Here is a 21,227-nt window from a genome sequence, read left to right as displayed (position 1 = left end):
CTGGTTGAAGACCAGGAAACAGAGAGTGGGTGTCAATGGGCAATTTTCACAGTGGAGAGAGGTGAAAAGTGGTGTGCCCCAAGGATCTGTCCTGGAACCTGTGCTTTTCAACCTCTTCATAAATGACCTGGAGACAGGGTTGAGCAGTGAGGTGGCTAAGTTTGCAGACAACACCAAACTTTTCTGAGTGGTGAAGACCAGAAGTGATTGTGAGGAGCTCCAGAAGGATCTCTCCAGACTGGCAGAAAGGGCAGCAAAATGGCAGATGCATTTCAATGTAAGTAAGTGTAAAGTCATGCACATTGGGGCAAAAAATCAAAACTTCACATATAGGCTAATGCATTCTGGGCTGTCTGTTACAGATCAGGAGAGAGATCTTGGGGTGGTGGTGGACAGCTCGATGAAAGTGTTGACCCAATGTGTGGCGGCAGTAAAGAAGGCCAATTCTATGCTTGGGATCATTAGAAAAGGTATTGAGAACAAAATGGCTAATATTATAATGCCGTTGCACAAATCGATGGTAAGGCCACACCAGGAGTATTGTGTCCAGTTCTGGTCACCACATCTCAAAAAGGACACAGTGGAAATGGAAAAGGTGCAAAAGACAGCAACTAAGATGATTACTGGGCTGGGGCACCTTCCTTATGAGGAAAGGCTAAGGCGTTTGGGCCTCTTCAGCCTAGAAAAGAGACGCCTGAGGGGGGACATGATTAAGACATACAAAATTATGCATGGGAAGGATAGAGAGATGCTCTTTACACTCTCACATAATACCAGAACCAGGGGACATCCACTAAAATTGAGTGTTGGGAGGGTTAGGACAGACAAAAGAAAATATTTCTTTACTCAGCGTGTGGTCGGTCTGTAGAACTCCTTGCCGCAGGATGTGGTGATGGCATCTGGCCTGGATGCCTTTAAAAGGGGATTGGACAAGTTTCTGGAGGAAAAATCCATTATGGCTTACAAGCCATGATGTGTATGTGCAGCCTCCTGATTTTAGAAATGGGCTATGTCAGAACGCCAATGCAAGGGAGGGCACCAGGATGCAGGTCTCTCGTTATCTGGTGTGCTCCCTGGGGCATTTGGTGGGCCGCTGTGAGATACAGGAAGCTGGACTAGATGGGCCTATGGCCTGATCCAGTGGGGCTGTTCTTATGTTTTTATGGTGGGAAGGTAGTTATGGAGGCCTCCACAAGCCCCTTGCCTTGGGGCTGCACTGCAGGTGCACCGGCGCTGGAAAGTTGGATAGGATTGGGCCCACAGTTATCAACATAACCAGAAGGTATTTTCTCAACCCAAAGGAAATTTAACATCTAATGAACAGTAATACAAAGAGATTGAGAGTTATAGAAGGGACTAGAATATGCCTGCAATTTTTTATTTTTGCAAGTACTGTACCACTTTTCTAAAGATTATTTCTGCAAGTACTACCACAATTATCAGAGGTGGAAGTTGTGCAAGGAGTGGGAGGCTAACTTTACAGGTGGAGCTTCATTCTTGAACCTGTATCTCCAAACCATGCATCTTTTGAAGGATCAGACAGCTACAAGGCTGCATCTTGCCCACTGGTGCACCATTGCCCCAGCCATCTAGAGAAAGCCAGCAGAATTGAGCTAGGCATGACCATAGTCAACAGGGAAGAGAGTCTAAGTACCACTTGCCACACTGTGAATTATCAGTAGTTAAAGAGCACTAGTCTTGGACCACTGTTATTTAAAAATTTAAGGAACAGGAAGTGAGTTTTAATGAAAGCATGGTAAATGGAAAACATGAAAAAGCAATATAGTAAACAGATAAGTTATTGTGAAACTAAGGGAGCAATCCTAAACCCTTATGTCAGTGCTTTCCAGCACTGGCATAGCGGTGCCAATGGGATGTGTGCTGTATCCTGCAGTTGGGTGTCACTCACGGAGGCCTCCTCAAAGTAAGGGAATATTTGTTCCCTTACCTCGGAGCTGCATTGCCCTTATGTCAGTGCTTTCCAGCACTGACATAAGGGGTTAGGATTGTGCCTTAGTGGGGGAAAAACTACTGGGAACGGATAACAGGAAAGTACACTAACAGGAAGAAAGATTAAAGCTGATTATTTGCTTTAGCTTATTTTTCCTCTCCAATATTTGAAGGTTTTTTTATTTTAAAAAACTGTGCACTAATAAAAGAATTACTTTCATTCATAATAACATATGATTATCTAGATCGAGAACATGTATCATTTCACCATAAGGCAGTGTTTCTCAAAGTATGCTTCTAGGAGCACTGGGGCTCCCTGAGACCCCTTCAGGGGCTCTATAAACACATCTGTTGGCATGTGGTTGGCATCTGTTGGCGCCATGCCAGTCCATGCATGGGCCAGAGCTCTGGAATTCCCTGAGACTCCATTTAGGTGTGTAAAGGGCTCTGGAGACCAAAAAGTTTGAGAACCGCTGCCCTAATGAATAGCAAGAGTTTAGGAAAAACTGGATAGTGCACCAACATTTTAGCTATTGCTCCTTTGTACCATTGTTTTACTGCTCAAGTTATTGTGGACACAATCATGAATGGAACAAAAATGGCAGGGCTGCACATTGTAACAGAAAATGGAAGAAAAGTTTCATTTTCTGGTGTCCATTTTACAACAGAAAAACAAAGTAATGTGGTTTCTCTGAAGCTCATTCCTTTCTTCTTTATCCAAAGGTCAAATGGTCAAGGAAAAAGGATTAAGGAGATAAAACCTTACAAAGCAAATGGTAACAGTTCACTCCTTGAAGTGGCAAAAATGTGTGTCATACGAAGGAAAAGGTGACACTAATTGGATCAAGAAATAGTCTGATGCTGAAATTGGTATTATCAGCTAACAGCTAGGTAAAAGTAACCAGTTTCAAGGCAACACAGCTTTTTTTTTTTTGTTTAAAGAGGAAACATTCAGCCTTTGTAAGTATTTTGTTATAACAAGATGACTGATCTTAGATGTAAGCAACTGCCTGGTTTGCAAAGAATATCTTCACCATTTATAAAACATGGATATACAAAATGTATACATTAATGCAATGTTTAGTATATAGCACTCAGTGGCATATCAAGGTGATCTGGTATGCCCAGGTCCCATAAATTTTTGGCACCCCCATGACAAAACTATTTTCAGTAATAGTTATGATATGAAATGAATATTGTTATTATCATATTATCATTATCATTATAATAGCAGCAGCCAGTGAAGAAGCACAGATAATGAACATTTTCTTTTATTGAACTTTGTGTGTATGTATGTATATTAAATATATATACTAACTTTACATATTTGCATAATTATATATAACTTTGAGTGTGTGTGTATATATAATCACAGAAATGAGCAATTGAAAAATAAGTTTAAAAGAAATAAGTTTTCTTCCTGAAAAAGAAGTTTAAACATCTTGGGAAAGCCTCTCAGACACTCCCCTGCGGCCTGGCACCCGGGCCAGGGGTCCACCAGCCACCCTCTTTGTACTCTACTGATAGTACTTGTGTTTTGAGCTTACAAGTGCTAGAATTTTATACACAGATGAGTCATTTAAAAAGTCCCCCAAATGCCAAAATAAGTCTCTTTTTTACAGTTTGAAAAGGACCCAACAGAACCTCAATATAATAAATGAGACTGTACTTTGCTTGCAAAACGTTTCAGTGGAAGAAGAATGCCAGGTATATCATTCAAAAGTCATAAGGGTATTTTCCCCACCTATTGCACTGACCTGCTCCTTAGATTAGTTCCTGTTCTGAAACATTATTACTCTAAGCCAGAAATCAGCATTACACATACAATTTTGTGCCTAATGACAAAATGAAATTCAAGTGCTATATGAAAAAGAAAGTTACAACTTTCAACTTGTGAATTACTTCAACTATTTTTTTTGTTGAAGGACAGCATATACATATTCTTGATTATGATTATTCCTTCAAATAAACAAACATAAAATACAAGATGCTTTATCAACAACTGTTTTATAGCATAAGCCTATGCATATTGATTCAGAAATCCCATTGTGTTCAAAATGCAATGAACTTCCAAAAATGCATACAGAGGACTGCAGTTTTAAATCTGGAAACTTAAGTAAAATTTGAGAACTCATCTAGTTTTTAAAAAGCTTATACATACACAGTTGATGCTCATACATTTCAGATTGACATGATAGTACATTTTTCAGTAGCTAAAACCAGTTGTGCATCATCAACATAGGAAATATCTTTAGAGCAAAGCTTTTTAAAGTAAAAATGATTTTATTACTGTTGCCTTACCTCAACTCAAAACTATGGATCATCTGGTTCTTCCAGAATAAGCAACAAGAAAGGATGTATTTACAGGAGTAATAATTATTTTAAATTATATGAAGAAGCTGGCTAAGTAAAATAACTTTCATTATGTCTTAAATAATGGAGGAGGGAAATCATACCATACAAACACATTTACATAATACTTATTTAGCAATCAGATGTTTACTTAAATGCTATTACTATTGATAGACACACTATGATTTTGCTTTGATAACAATACTACCGATACCACAATAGCAGATAATAGTAAATCATATTAATACACACAGCTTATATGCAAAGTCATATATTTGATCAGTGATAGCACTACCATTTATCAAATTAACACATTCAAACTAAAAAATACTCCTAATAGCAATAGTACTTATTTGATGGCCTTAAGGCCTAGCCGTAGAGAATCCTCCTCATTTCTCTACTGTGACTGTAATTCTATATTAAAAGTAAAAAATGTGGAGCAACAGTGAACGTTAATTGAAACAATGTTTTCAGCTTCAGGATGTGAAGTATCAAACATACACTAGATCTTATTAGTTCACTACAACATAACAACAAAAGATATATGGGTCTGAACAGAGAACATGAAGAACCTCCAACTCATCACAGCAGTGAGGGGGGATTCATAGCAAACAAGCTGAGAACAAGGTTCCAAAACCACATGAATGTCAACCTCTATCATGAGCAGAGCCTATGATGTACATAAATGCACAAAAAGGATAGCAGAGATTATAGTCTCACAAGTTTCTCTTCCAAAGTCAAATGCTTCCTTGATACAATTCAGAAAATGATAGCCATATCTCAGTATCACAGCAGTCAATGGAACTGAAGTGTACAGTTAAATGCTTGCACCCTTTGATTTAAATGGCATATTGACTCATATAACTTTTGCTACACTGTATCCACTGCATATGTTCAACAGCAGGAAAATCCAGTGGATACAATAGGCTAGGTATGCATTCTTTGTATATTAATGCATTTATTAAAACACTTAATTGTAGGAATGTACGCCATTACTGACAATTTCTACCCAATATTCTTGGTAAAATGACTAATGGCACTTATCAGTACTTCATTTTGGAGTGCTGCTGATGAAAGCAAGTTATGAGCACACTCTGGGAGCGTTACCCAAATCTTGAGAGCGCTAACTAACTTTCCAAAAACAAAAACACCTTATAAATGATACATAAGACACCTCCTTCCTTCCTCTTTAGTTAACAATAGCGGCAAAAATGAAATAATCAAAAACAATATCTTTTCTACCCCTTGCTTGCGTCATGTTTTGCCAAGATGAGAGAGTTTCTGAAATACGTGACTTTCATATGGCAAAATAATGAAATAAATCATTAATTTTGTTTTAAAATAATATTAACAAACACATTAGTCTATGATTTTACAATGAAGGGCCCCTATGTATGAATGGCCTTGCATCAGTAATGGAAAAAAAATTCAATGTATAAGATATATGGCGGTGAAACCACAGAAACATGGATGCCCATACTGTAGAAAATTATCTAAGCTATTCTAATACAGAATAATAAAATAATTACAATTTTTCTATTGTATGCTTTGAATTTTTTAGTGGCTTCAATTCAGGCCTCTTCGAATACAAATGTTCTGGATAATAACACCAAAATACCCAAACAACATGCAAAGAACGTAATCCAAAAGCTGTGTTTTTAAAAAATGAAGCACTAATAAGGATAATTTTCCCATGCTGATAGTGCATATTTCACCCATAAAGCTAAAGAGTCAAATACTACCTCCGTTGGAGGTTATTCTGCCAAATGGCTTACAACAGTGGCAACAGAGATGGGAAGCGTTTTGTGTGTAACCTACACACACACACACACACACACCGCACGCGACCACACAAACACACAGGTAGATGTATATGTGCAGGAAAAAAACACAAATATAGCTTACAGAAAGCAGTACAAAATTCAAAGCAGCGCTATTTATCCAATAAAGACAGTCAATCACATGAAAAATAAATTAAAAAAACAAATAAATAGCTAGGGGAAAACGTTCAGAAATCAAGCGAGAACTTAAGTACAAGCAATTTATGGACTGCCTGCAGAGATGAAAACTTACACAAACCCATATGAATTACTCAGATATATTTAATACAGATCTACCCAGGAGGGAAGGGGAAAAAAGGAGGAGGGGGTTTATTGAAGACGGGGGGGGGGGAGGGAAAAATACCTTTCTTTTTTTTTTAAATCCATCATGAAAAAATGAGACAAGATGATAAATAAGAGGCCAAGTTATTGCACACCATGGGATTCTTAATCTGGCTACCTGTGGTTTTTTTTCTGCAGTTAAAGCCTTTTTCAGCAGTGGCAGGGGAAGGATTGGTAGGGGGGGGAAAGAGAAAAAACGGAATTGTGTTTGTATGTCAGTTTTGCCAATGATCAAATAGCGTGCATTAACAACTAAACCGGAAAACAGAAAATACTGATAATTTTTCAAAAACAAGCCCTTGACTTTTGAAATGCTATTGATTATTACCTGCGCATCTCGCTTCCTGCATTCTTGAGTGTTATTGTCGTACTCTGTCATGGCAGCCCGAAGCTGTTTTTCTAGTTTTTCAATTTCCCGTTCATAGTCTCGGACCAGGCAATCTTTTTCTGCTTTATGCTGTTGGAATAGGTGCGTCTTCTCCTGTTCATGCTCCAGCTTCAGCTCTACTATCTGATAGGACAATGAAGAGTACAGTTCATCAATAGAACATCCCTGTTGTCATGACAACTCATCTTACAGCTTAATTTCCCTCCCACCCCAATTTCATCAAGTTGACTTTCTCCCCCCCCCCTTTAAAAAAATGTTTTTACGTCATACTTACCTCACCTTAATAAATGTATATATACATATCTTTGTCTTGGGAAGGAAAAAAAATTCTTCAAAGTAATTTCGTTACGCATGACAACTAAGCAAATCCGGTATACCTTTAAACCCAACATATTTGTACGAAGGTCAAAACATTTAAAAAACACACTGTTGTCTCCTGCATACGTTCCCCAAGTGTCCTGCTGTTGCTGTCCAGCAGTGTTACAGATCAGAAATGGTTAAATCAATCTTCTGTGCTCTTCGTGTATGCGCACACACCCATACATACAAGCGTCACTTAAAATCTTATAAAATGTTATGATTTGTAAAAAAATAAATGCTCATCCACGCAACAGCATACATACGATTTCTTTAAAGAAAAATAACAAAAATTAAGCCCTATTATTTTGTCGTCAGCTACGGTACAACAACATAAACAAATGTATGTGTTTTGGGAGGACACCTGCTGTGCTGCAAGCTTGCGCCATGATTTCATAAACAGCATTCAGTTCTCAGGATCCTTTCCCAGTACACACCACACTGGATACGATGACCTTGGCCAGTCTTAGCCTCTCCCTGTTAGACTGAATGGCAGTCCGAGACCAAGGGCCTGGTTGCCGCAGCTTTGATACTAATCCTCCCAGACTGTGCACAATGGCACCCTACCTGGCCTGCACACTATAGCCAGCTATGCTGCCTTTGAAGCAGGTGATGAATAGGGGACTGCAGGAAGCCAGCTTTCCTAGTGAACTCCAGGCCACACAGCTGCTAAGAACAGTCACTTGGATTTTTCTTCAGTTTTGGTGGATTTCAGGAGAAGAAAAAACGCCGTTATCGAGAATATGTTGGTTATATTCAGCGTGAGAATTCCTCTTGTTCTTCCAAAAAAGAAAGCAAACAGTAGGAGTCTGCTCAAAATCAATCTTGTTTGTGTGGGGAAAGCGCGCAGGCACCTTATCTTAAAGTGATAGCATTCCTTTTTCAGACATGCATTCTCTACCATCATTAGCTGTTCTGTGATTTTTATGATGTTGTATTTTAAATTTGTCTTTGCAAATGGCTGTCACCTGCTGTCTGAATACTGTACATACATACATACATACATACATACATACACACACACACGTTTCAAGAAAAGAGACTCAAAAGGGAAACATTTGTATAAAACATTTTGTGCACTGTTTAATAAAAATAAACACATCATGATTATAATCTTAGAAACAAAGGATACATTCAGCATTTATTATTAATTCTGTACATAAAATTAAGTAAAATAGTTACACTTTGTGAACTCCCCCCCTCCATGTTTATCTTCTAATATTGGAGCCTGAACTCACTCACGAGGAAGGGAATTTCACTGATTGCAATAAGATGTATTTTAAAGTAAATTGATCCAAGGATCAGGACAAAATTGGTCTGAATTCTTAAACAATGGGGTAATTACTAAAAATGTCTGAATATAATAAAATTCAAGTTGAATTTACAAATTGTGGCTAGAGGTCATTGCCTTAACTGACACTACAATTTTTGCCCTGTTGATTTCTTGATTGTCTTGCTATCTTGTCCTGTTTAACCCTTGCAAACTTTTTCAATCAATCGCATAAATATAGGAAATATCCCTCACTGTCCACTCTTAAAACAATAAAGAAGAATTAGGGAGGTTCACAGATAAGTAAATGAATACTTGCTAATCTCATGTTTTATGTGCTCATAAACTTGCTCTTCACAATAAGGAAAATGCCCATCATGATGACATGGAGAGTATGGGGCAGACAGAAGAACCACTTTTCACATGAACCTGGGTGAAGAGCACCGAGAAGAGCTGCCACAGGATCCTGCACCTCCTGAACTACTGCAGGAGTAGACTCGGGAGAAGGGGACTTTCGTATCCTTCCCCGAGTAAGGTAAGCAGGCCCACAATGGGGCTACTCACATTACCACCAACCAAAAGGTCGATGGTAAGGTAAAGGCACTTGTGTAGGGCTCCGCACCCTACAGGAGCACCTTGGATCCTACGGAGCGGAGCTCTGCGGACCTGCCTTCCTCCCTGCCCCCGGCACGCCTCCAGCCCATCCCCCGGCATGCCTCCCTCGCCCTCTCTCCGGACCCCGCCAGCCTCACCCCTCCCCAGAACACCTCCTCCCCGCCCCCATCCCCACCTCTGCTTACCTTGCCACGGCTCCGTGGTCCAGGAGACCACCAAGCCGCAGAAGCTGGCCGACCACCACACACTAGCCTGGTGGGAGCCTGGCGGTGAGCCTTGCAAACGTGCCTTACAGCACATTTGCGACAGTGCTTGGTGGCACGGAGCTCTGAATTCCCTCTGAATTCCCTAAGGACACAGGTGTACTGTGAATTCTGACAGTCTTCCCCATAAGTCTGAATCAGGGGTCTCCAAATCCTGACCCAGGGCCAGATGCGGTCTGCGACAAGCTGCTATCCAGCCCGTGGCAAGCCTCTGAACCCGTACAAGCCTCTGGCCCACTCAACCAAATGTGACCAGAGCTGTGCTCCATTTGTGCCTGGAGGGTGTTCTGAGGGCCGGGGAAGCCATGCACTTCCCTTTAGAATGCCTTCCTTCGAATGTATTTATTTAAATTTTATATTTAAAATTTATTTATTTTTCTGGCCCTCAACACCATGCCAGGTATTTGATGTGGCCCTCTGGCCTAAAAGTTCAGACCTCTGGTCTAAATGATAGCACCTGATTTGCATGACAGAACGTAGGAAATGTTATTGTCACTGAATAACACAACTGGTGGAGGGCTGAAGCTGCTCACCATGCTCAGTGTGGGGACCCTAATTTCTTGGAAGTAGCTTTGTTCTTGGCTCAACAATCTTCTGAACATTTCATTTGTTCTATACAATGCAACAGTCATAGCAATTGAGAACTGAATCTGCTCTTATCTGCATAGCTCAGCCCAGAGCTCCATCAGCTGAACATGATATTGCGTGATGGCAGAAAGTGACAGAAAGAGAATTTAGGGACAGAAATGGGGCAGCCACCAAAGGCCTAGGTTAGATTTGTGGTCAATTATCAAATATGACAGAGCTTCCCAAAGTGTGGGTTGGGAGTCACCAGTGGGTCATGAGCCCATACCTGGTGGGGTGAGACCTGGGCCTTCCCGCTCGCACTTACTTTCAGATGGCTCCAAATCAGAGCCATTCTGGAAGCATTGCCCCTTCGGAAGAGGCCTCTGGGGTCAATTAATGCTTCCAGAATGGCTCTGAACCCTCTGACCAGCACATTGCAACCCAGCAGGGACAACGAAGTGGATCACAGCGCCAAAAGATTTGGGAACTGTTGAGTTATGTTACTTTTTTTGTAATCTTCTCATAATTTTTACCATGAATGTTAGGAACCATCATGTTCTACTATCAACAAACATGGGGGGGGGGGAAAGGAGGAAGAAAAGCAAGTTTTGAAAACTGCCATCCCTTACATCATCCTCCGTCCCAGCCCTCCCATTCTTTCCTCTTTCCTCTTGATCGCTTCTCTGCATTCCCCCTTCTTCTGTAGAGTGGAAGAGGAACAAAAGTCATGCAGGGCCACTCAAGTGCTTCTCAGTAATATATATTCAGCAGAAGCATACATGAGGCTCTTGCTAAGCAGAGGTGTCATTTAAATATAATACATGCTCTCCACTTCACCATCTACCATATGTATACAACTTACAAAATACAAGACATCATATTATACAACAGATTTTCCATAGCTATTCTCATTAGTTTTAAAAAGTGTTTTCTATCATCATAAATTTTAAAGCTAGAAGAAAAGCGATAACATATACAAGAATGTCTTCAAGAAGCATCATACCCACACATGAAGTCTAGTTTTATATCCCTTCATGGGACAACCAGGAGAACTTTCTTCAATGCTCAACTTAGATAGTAGTTAATACATATTTTATGTACCATCTTCCAGGCTTTATATCATCTCCTTATGTCTGTTCAAAACAAATTACGTTAAGTGCTTCAGGGTTCAATCCTACCCAACTTTCCAGCATCGGTGCAACAGAAATGCAGCTCTGAGTAAGGAATCAAATGTTCCCATACCTTGAGGAGGTCTCTGTGACTGCCTATCTATCACAGGATGCAATGTGCGCCCATGGGCACAGCTGCACTGGCACTGGAAAATTGGATAGGACTGGGCCCTAAGACTAGTATCTCTTATTTAAAACTTACATTTATAAACCGCCCACAACACAGTATCATAGTTACACGAGTGTCATGCCTTGATACCAACTTCTCCATAGACTTTTCCCACCTTAATAAACCTCAAGATTTATAGTCAAACTACAATACGTAAAAATGGAGCATCACATGAGCTAAATTAGAGAAAGCTGGTGTAGTGTAGTGGCTAGGAGACTTACAGCCCAATCCTATCCACACTTTCCTGGGAGTAAGCCTCATTGACTGTAATGGAACTTACTTCTGAGTAGACATGCATAGGATTGGGTTGTGAGCTGCAAATCAGGACTTCTTTGGATCAAGTCTCACCTCGGCCATGAACTCACTAGATGGTCTCAGACAAGCCACTTCTCAGTCTCAGCTCCCCAGCTGCAATATGAGGACAATAATACTTACGGCACAATTCAGTGACTGTAGTGCTGGCCTAGGCTGTCACAAACATGCCATAAAGCACATTGTAGGCAGCCTAGCAGGTAGGAGCACTGGCTGGAAGGTCTGCGCCATCCTGCTGACACAAGATCCAAGGAGAACACATGCTGAAGCAGGTTAGAGCTGCTCCAAGCAGTGCAGGGGTGCGGAAAGAGTGAGGAGAGGGTATAATGGGGTAGGAGAGGGCAGGGGGCAGGTAGATTGGGTCCCAGGAGAGGGAAGGATTGGTGGCAGCTGTGCATGCCATATCCTATCCCCCTCCCAAGGCTTAAAAACCAGATAAGAGGCAACCTGAACTTGCACTGGTTATTTAACAAGTTTAGGTCTGACTTGTCCCATTGAGGTGGCTGGAGCTTTACCCAGGGTAATGGGACAACCTCAAGGACACCTCTAGCCTGCTCAATTTGCACTTAGGATACAGTGTGGTTGTGCTGGCCCTGCTGCATGGGCACAGGTTAGGACTGGGCTGTGACTTACCTTGTAGAATTGTTATAAAGACTACAACAGGACAATAGATGTGCTAAAAAATTTCTCAGTATTCTTGTCTGACAGATGAATTCCAAAAAGTATAATTCTGAACTCACATTTATTTGTTAGTATCTATCAAGATTTCAAAATGCAATCACACTGGTTTCAGTCTGTACAAACGAATGAAAACTAGTTCTCTACTTCCAAATTCCATGGATGCCAGCAACCACAAACAAATGATAGAAGAATTCCCAGAAATAAGGAAGTGATCATTCTTCCCATTTTACAACATAAGTACACTTTACAATAGTCTACCTACTTGCTCAAGGACTGTCTAATGGCCAAGGCCAAATACACTACCATGTAACCTCTGAGTCAGCAAAGCATCTTTTAATATGGGCTACCACTAATTCCACTCAAATTCAAAAACCAGATCCATGCAAATGGGTGTTAGAGGTGAACTCCAACTCATTCTACACAGCATTTCTCTTGGAAAGACTGTTTGCATCATACTATGGATCTAGGTGGCCACAATATAGGTGGGGAGAGGAAGGCAGTTTTCTCCAAGGTTACTGACTGTGGGTATGTTATCTTTTCATTACTGTCCATTCAGATAGGAGAAGTCGCCATTCTACAGGAAGCCTTTGTGGTGCTGCTTGTTGCTTGAATTGCACAGACCAATAATTCCCAGGATGTGCATCAAAGCAACGTTAGTGTGCTGTGAGAAATAAATAATTAAAACACTTGAGAGCCTAAAGTAATCCCCTACAGAGAATACTGTCTGTTGCATCCTTCCAGGCTTCTGGGCTTTGAACTTGCCTTCTTCCAAACTGTCTGTGCTCCAGTTACAATTTGAGCATTCACCCAGAGCCTGCTGCCTGTTGCATCACTGTATGAGTAACTGCTCACAGCTAGATTCCTTCCTATTATGAAACATGCCTAGAGCACTACCTCATGGAGAAACAAGGGGTGTAAGCTCCTTTGAAAGTAGGTAGTTGTCTCTCTTACACTAAAAAGTAAACTTTTTTCCAGTTTATCAGCATAGTGTGCCTTCAATTTTATTATTTTAAAATAGCTTTTGCTATCTGAAGTTTGGGAAACACTAGCATAGACTGATGTGCAGTGGGCTGAAATTGATAAGATTCATGGAATATCTGATCTTATAGTTCTTCTCACCTCCAGGTTTCTAAGTGCCAAATATTGTTATTTTCACAATGGAGAGAGATGAAAAGTGGTGTGCCCCAAGGATCAGTCTTAGGACTGGTGCATTTCAACTTGTTCATAAATGACCTGGAGTTGGGGATAAGGAGATGACACTGCAAATAGTACTTCTGGGTGGTGAATTCTAGAATGGATTGCGAAGAGCTCCAGGAGGATCTCTCCAAACTGGGGGACAGGGTGGTAAAACAGCAGGTGCACTTTGATGTAAGTAAATGTAAAGTGATGCATAATTTTACATAATCATAATTTTACATATATGCTGATGGTTTCTAAACTGTCTATGATAGATAAGAAGATCTTGGGGTGCTGGTGGACAGCTTGATGAAAGTGTCGACCCAGTGCGTGGTGGCAATGAAGAAGGCCAATTCCATACTTGGGATAATTAAAAAAGGAATTGAGAATTAAATGTCAATATTATTATGCTATTGTACAAATAGATGGGTAAGGCCACATCTGGGGTATTGCGTACAGTTCTGGTCACCACATCTCAAAAAGGACATAATGGAACTGGAAAAGGTGGAGAAGAGAGCAACCAAAATGATTAGTGGGCTGGGAGACATCCTTTATGGAGAACTGCTACGTTTGGGGTTTGTCAGCCTAGAAAGAAGCGCCTGAAGGTGGACTTGACTAAGACATATAACATGTCCTCAAAATGTGCATTCAGTCACCACCATCCATAATTATTTTTCTATGTGCAACAACAAAGAATTCCAAACCCACATACAGCACACAAAACCACAACAATTGTGTGTGCTGAGGGTCCTTGAAGTCTGACCTAGACACTGAAACCATTTCAAAGGCAGGAAAGGCTGCTGCCTTCTCTGTGGTGTTCAATACCTTTGAAGTAACTAAGGCAACTGCTCCTGGCAGATAGAAATTCTGCTTGTTTTTTTAAAAAATATACTTTGTTCTACTTACAGCTGGTACACTTGAAAGTTCAGCTAAAATATGTTTTTTAAAAAAACACAAAAAAACCCAATTCCTCTCTGTTAAAAAGGACCCTTCATGAATACTTCAAAGTGACAAATACACAGTAGCTGAATGCCAGAGATGTTCACTAGCACAAAACAGGATCTCACCTTCCTATTCTATCAATAAAGTGCATTTTGATGAAAATATGATTTTGATGAAAATCTATGGTAAGGCCACACCTGGAATATGGTGTCCAGTTCTGGTCGCCGCATCTCAAAAAAGACATAGTGGAAATGGAAAAGGTGCAAAAGAGAGCGACTAAGATGATTACTGGGCTGGGGCACCTTCCTTATGAGGAAAGGCTAAGGCGTTTGGGCCTCTTCAGCCTAGAAAAGAGACGCCTGAGGGGGGACATGATTGAAACATACAAAATTATGCAGGGGATGGACAGAGTGGATAGGGAGATGCTCTTTACACTCTCACATAATACCAGAACCAGGGGACATCCACTAAAATTGAGTGTTGGGCGGGTTAGGACAGACAAAAGAAAATATTTCTTTACTCAGCGTGTGGTCGGTGTGTGGAACTCCTTGCTACAGGATGTGGTGCTGGCGTATAGCCTAGACGCCTTTAAAAGGGGATTGGACAAGTTTCTGGAGGAAAAATCCATTATGGGGTACAAGCCATGATGTGTATGCACAACCTCCTGATTTTAGAAATGGGTTATGTCAGAATGCCAGATGCAAGGGAGGGCACCAGGATGAGGTCTCTTGTTATCTGGTGTGCTCCCTGGGGCATTTGGTGGGCCGCTGTGAGATACAGGAAGCTGGACTAGATGGGCCTATGGCCTGATCCAGTGGGGCTGTTCTTATGTTCTTATGCAGAGCTCTTTTAATCCAATTTATAAGCCACAAACTCAAAATAATTAAAATGAATAGAAGAATTAAGTACTGTGGGCCAAGGCGGGAACAATGCTTCTAACTATTGACTAAACCAAATTAGAAGCAGGTTGGGGAATTGCTTCCTACATTCATCCCCCCCCCCCCCCCGGAATAAGAATACCTGTTTTTGAATACCTCTGAAGAAAGAAGCATTAACTGAGTTTAAGGGTAGCCACAGTTTCCACTTAACCATTCATATCACCTTATGAGGAGGTCAAATAGCTTAGATGAATTTAAAAAGCATTAGACAAATTCATAGAGAATGAGTGTATCAACAGCTGTTTACTATGGACATCCACAAATAGCAACATATCCACATATAGCACTATTACCTTCAGAAATAAATGAGAATAAATCTAAAATAATGGTTTTTACAAGATCAATAAGAAGGACCAATGAAAGATGGAAAATTGGCCCATATAAGTTGTAGCAGGTTAACAAATTTCGCTATCATGGAGTAGTGTTCCAATCAAACCTTGCATGGTCAAAACATATACAGTATCTTAAGGGGAAAATTTAATTGATGTTACTAGCATTGAGAAAATTTTTTTGCATCAAAGGAGAACAGTATGTCCCAGCACTCCAAAAGGCATATAATGCAATGGTATTGCCAAGTATGTTATATAGCTCACCGATCTGGTTTTTGGGACCAACAGAACAGCTCGAGCAACTCCAGCAAGTCTTTCTTCAGAAGCTTTAAGCCCTACCTCCATGTATAGCCTCTGAAGTTATACGGTTGGAACTGGGACTTCCAAAGACTTCAATCTTGATTTGGAAAGCTATTATCAGATCTAAATACAGACTTACAATTGCTGAAAATCTTCCTATTTTCACAAAACTAGCAGCACAAGAATGCTGCTGGGTAAAATGAAATAATATTAACATGAAAATGTGCGAGCTGGGCCTACAGTCATTCGGAAAGTTTAGTGGAAGAAGTCATTCACTGCTTGTTGAAAAGCTGTTAAAATCAAGATTGGGATGGCCTTTCACGGGAAGCTAAGCAAAAATGCTCCCCTTTTTATTTTGGAATTAAATTTCCCACTAAATGTTCATTATCCATCTATTTTTATGTACTGACGGTTTCCAAGTTGAGACGTGCTTATATGACGCACAATGTAACGCTTTACCAACTGCACAAATGAATGGTCGTTTCCAAAGAAACATTATTCTTTGTGACTGTCCCTTAATTGAATTAGATACCCTGGTGCATATTTTTTTCCGATGCCCAAAATATATAGCAGCGAGAGATAGATTCTTAAAGAAATGCATAAATTTTGTTTTCTGACTCTTTAAGATTGAAAATACAGTTAAGTAGTCTTTGTAAAAAGTGTGTTATGGATGTAGCCAAAAATGGTTTCAATGTGGTTTTAAGTTCTGGTTTAAGGCTTTAGATAAATAGGTGTATGATTTATGTGCTGATCAATCTAAAACTTTGACTATTACCTTCATGCTTTTCTGCTAGCTTACAGAAGCATATGGTTGGTGACTGATGGAAGTAGAAAGACATGTAATGTCCATGTAATTGTAATTCTTCAACTAGTCATGGTGGTATAGTCGTTTGGGAGGTGGACTTAGACCTAGAAGATCCAGGTTCAAATCCCCCCAGCCATGAAGCTTCTTGGGTGACCTTGGGCCAGTCACTTTCTCTCAGCCTCACCTACCTCACAGGGTTGTTGTGAGAACAAAAGGAGGGGAGCAGCTATATACACTGCCCTGAGCTCTTTGGAGGAAGGGCGGTATAAAAATGTGAAAAATAAATATAAATAAATGAATAAATGTGGGCAGACACATGAAGAATCATGTGTAGAGACCTAATGAGCCAGCAAGACAACGAGATGACTGCTGTTGTATACTTTAATTAGAAAAGGAAGCATAAGACAGACCTCAGGAGTATAGTAATCCATGTGGACAAAATTTTAGACTAACAGCCCAATCCTGAGCTGCCCAGCGCACAGGGCTGCAGCAGCACAAAAAATGGCAGCGGCTGTATCCTGAGCACTACCCAGGCAGCGCTGGTGGCTCCATGGGAGAAGGGGACTTTTGCCCCCTTCTCCTGGATAAGGCGAGTAGCCCTGCAATGGGGCTACTTGATTCTATGGCGACCCAAGGGTTTTGCGACAACCCAAGCCAGTGGTCTGACACAGGAACTCAAGATCCAGTGATGCAAAGCTCCCTCCCTGGTCCTGCCTCATGAAGCTCATGTGGGCAGATGAGATGGTGGCCAGAACTGCTTCTGCATGGATGATTCCCATCCCCAGACTAGCCCAAGGAGAATGTTGCCAATATTCGTACTCAAAGGGCAAGCATACATATCAGGAGCAACTCAACATCAAAGCAATGGTGAAAAAAACCATGGACTACAATTAAACCAATGATGGGATGATGTGTAGCCATGGTGAAAAACAAGACTGGTTCCAAGGTTAATTCTTCACATCTCAGAGTTGGCAAAGTCATCCTGTAAATCCTTGGGTACAACAAAGCCAAGATGTTTCAACATTCTTCCCTTCAGATATGATATGGACCATCACTAAATCCAAACCAGTTCAAAGCCTGCATTGTCGGTATTAATCTCATCTCCAGTTAAGACCATTCCATAGCAGGCATATAAGAAGGTTCCAGATCAAGGGCTGAAGTCTACGAGCACAAACTGAGGTGTCTACCACTGAGGTGGACAATGTCAGTGCAGGAGCACCAGAACATATTTCCACCAGTGCAGACTCCAAACCATGATGTTTCATCGGCTTGCCTAACCTGAAATAAGGCATTTGGTGTGCCCTTTATGGGAAACACCTTGATCACGGTAACTCTCCAGTGAGGTTTTATGTACCATCTGCATCTACTTCAATAAAGTTGCTGTCTGTGAAGGCAAAGAAGGAAAAGGCCCAGCTAGAACAGACATCATTGTAGAGGAAGTGACAGCAGACTTCCACAGCACCAATTTCAGGCAAAGTTCATGGCTTTTCCTTGTTTGCAGTGGGTACAAATGTACACAGTGCAGCTTTCTTCCAGGCAGAGATAGTGGAACATGGGTACCAATCAGTGGCATAGCTAATGATTATGTAGCCTGGTGCCAAGCTCAAAATGTTGCCCCGGAAGTGATGTCACAACCGGAAGTAACGTCATACCTGGGCTTTTAAAAAAGTGAAAATTGGGAGGAACCTCCTCCTCTGCATCCACTTGCTCGCCACCCACTTGCTCTGCTGCCTTCCCTCACACAGCGGCATAGCTAAGGCATCTATCTGCTACCTATGGTCAAAGAAGATTTGTAGCCCCCCCAACAAAATCAAATTTAACTAAGTAAATAAAAAAGGGGGCCTCTGATCAATTCGAGACACTGTGCTAAGGTGAGAGGGATGGTTATTCTCCCCCTGTTAAATATAAGAGGGACACCACTTGAAAAAGTGCCTTTTTACCCAGTTAGCAGGCGTAACTGTATTATGATACATGGAAATGAGAGCTGACTCGTATTCACACCTTATTGGTTTTATGATATAACATGATAAATGTCATTGCAACACGTCAGTAACATAATATGTCATTGGCTCAGAGGTCAGTTTTGAGTTAAGAAAATCCACTTTTCATTTCATAAGGCACTTGTGTTTTCATTTTCTGGTTAATTTGCCATAACTTTTGATAGAATACAGATATTCCAATGCAGTTGGATTCATTGCATTCTGCATTAAATTACCTTTCCAATGATATATAACAGGATGGTATAATTCATACATACCAAGATTTTCACAATTTTGGTCACTAGCATCAAGCTCAACTTGTTGCCCTCCTTAAGCTTGATGCCTGGTGCAACTGCTACCCTCTGCACCCCCATAGCTACGCCACTGGTACCAATAGAGTTTAGCCTTATAACTGGGATTGTTTTAAAAAGTCATCAGACTTGTCAGCAAAGGTTGAACAAACTAACCATTTTTTAAAAGCATGTACCTGCTAATGTTAAAGATGAAAACAAAATGATAAACTGCTCTTCCTTTTCCCCCCTCTCAGCTGAAGGAGATAAAGACATAGGATAGGCTTTCCTAGCAATACTGTTAAGATGGTGGTTGAAAAGGTACAGAGGGATTGCACATTCTTCCTGCCCTCAAGGGACTCACTGTGCACAAGTTTCCCCATTCAGAGGTGGGACAGAATATTTGATAAATCTCTGGAAGCTTCCAAGGTAGATTCTGCACATGTACAGAACTCCACTACATGTGACTTCACAGAGACTATAAAGAAAAGTGTTGGCCTAGATGACACATGGTCTAACCCTGGAAGGCAACCAAGGAGGCAAGATTTGAAAGGGGTTCAACTTATAATTGCTGTCAAAGCAACACTTAACCATGAATAAGGAAAACTGAGAGCAAGGTCCTCCAGAAGGGAGGAGACAGGATGGAGCACATAAGCAATGATTATCTATGGGCAATCCATCAGAAGGGTTACATTTGCTCAACATTGTTACACTTATTTTTGAAGGCAGAAACTTATATCCAAGACAGCATAGGGCTTTGCATCAGAAGACAACTTGTTTTCTATCAAATTTAAAGGTAACCTCCTTTAGCTATACTGACATTATCATGAAATTACAGTCTTAAAGACTAAGTAAATGTCAAGATGGCTTTTTGCTTATATGGCACAATTTCTTAGACTCAATCTGTAGTTTATACCTTAATTTCAACACTGCAATCCAATGCAAGTTTAGAGAGAAGTCCCACTGTGTTCAATACGGCTTACTCCCAAGATAAGTCAATGGGAATTCTGCTGGCAGAGAGACTGCAGAAACAAGCCCAGTAAGAACATGCTCTGCCAAAATGTATGCAGTGTGTTAAAATTCTGGAAACCTTTACCTTTCTGAAAAACCCGCACTGTACCATAATTATTTTCTATGAACAACTGTGCCAAATTTACGTGTCCATTTTTCTCTTTTATTTATATAAATAAACTTCACTTTAAAATACAAATCAAACATTCCAGGCTGCACATTTCAAAGCTCAGACTTTGGCATAGTAACTTTATTACATAACCTGAGGCATGCTCTCTCTCTCTATTTATATATATAATGCACAGAAATATGCTATCTGTTGTGTCTTCATGCTCAATTATAACAGGAAGTCTTGCCCTACAAGAAAATGGAAGTCTTGCCCTAATGAGGAGAATAAAAAGGAACATAAACTGTGGCAAAAGAAATGTAAGAAGGTCATACTGGAGGCCAAGAGAGACTATGAGGAACGCATGGCCAGCAGCATTAAGGGGAATAATAAAAACTTCTTCAAATATGTTAGAAGCAGGAAACCCACCAGAGAAGTGGTTGGCCCTCTGAATGGTGAGGGAGGGAAAGGGGAAATAAAAGGAGACTTAGAGATGGCAGAGAAATTGAATGAGTTCTTTGCATCTGTCTTCACGGCAGAAGACCTTGGGCACGTACCGCTGCCCGAACGGCCCCTCCTGACCGAGGAGTTAAGTCAGATAGAGGTTAAAAGAGAAGACTGTGTGGAACGCCTTTTGAAAGTTCAGATATATAATGCCCACGGGTTCTCCTGCATCCACATGCCTGTTGACCTTTTCAAAGAATTCTAAAAGTTTCGTGAGGCAAGACTTACCCTTACAGAAGCCATGCTGATTCTCCGTCAGCAAGGCTTGTTCGTCTATGTGTTTTGAGATTCTATCTTTGATTAGGCATTTCACCATCTTACCCGTTATAGATGTAAGGCTGACTGGCCTGCAGTTTCCTGGGTCCCCCCTCTTTCCCTTTTTAAAGATAGGCGTGACATTTGCTATCCTCCAATCCTCTGGCACTGTGGCCGTTTTGAGGGACACGTTGCATATTTTAGTGAAGAGATCAGCAACTTCATTCTTCAATTCCTTAATAACTCTCGGTTGGATGCCATCAGGGCCTGGTGTCTTATTGATCTTTAACTTATCCATCCAACCGAGAGTTATTAAGGAATTGAAGAATGAAGTTGC

The 21,227-nt window shown here is 40.8% G+C and overlaps 1 protein-coding gene across 5 annotated transcripts in view; it reads right to left on the bottom strand.

The window, feature by feature from the left end:
* CEP112 (centrosomal protein 112) overlaps positions 1–21,227 on the bottom strand; it is a 362,246-nt gene that overhangs the window by 153,542 nt on the left and 187,477 nt on the right. For all 5 annotated transcript variants that reach the window (XM_066615054.1, XM_066615053.1, XM_066615055.1 and 2 more), the window contains exon 20: positions 6,793–6,975. In XM_066615054.1, coding sequence (XP_066471151.1) covers positions 6,793–6,975 — 183 coding nt within the window. The remainder of the gene's footprint in view (positions 1–6,792; positions 6,976–21,227) is intronic.

Source organism: Tiliqua scincoides, chromosome 2 (genome assembly GCF_035046505.1).
Source record: "Tiliqua scincoides isolate rTilSci1 chromosome 2, rTilSci1.hap2, whole genome shotgun sequence".
NCBI lineage: Eukaryota > Metazoa > Chordata > Lepidosauria > Squamata > Scincidae > Tiliqua > Tiliqua scincoides.
The sequence above is the reverse complement of the archived record's forward strand: the minus strand, read 5'-3'. Positions and strand labels throughout refer to the sequence as shown.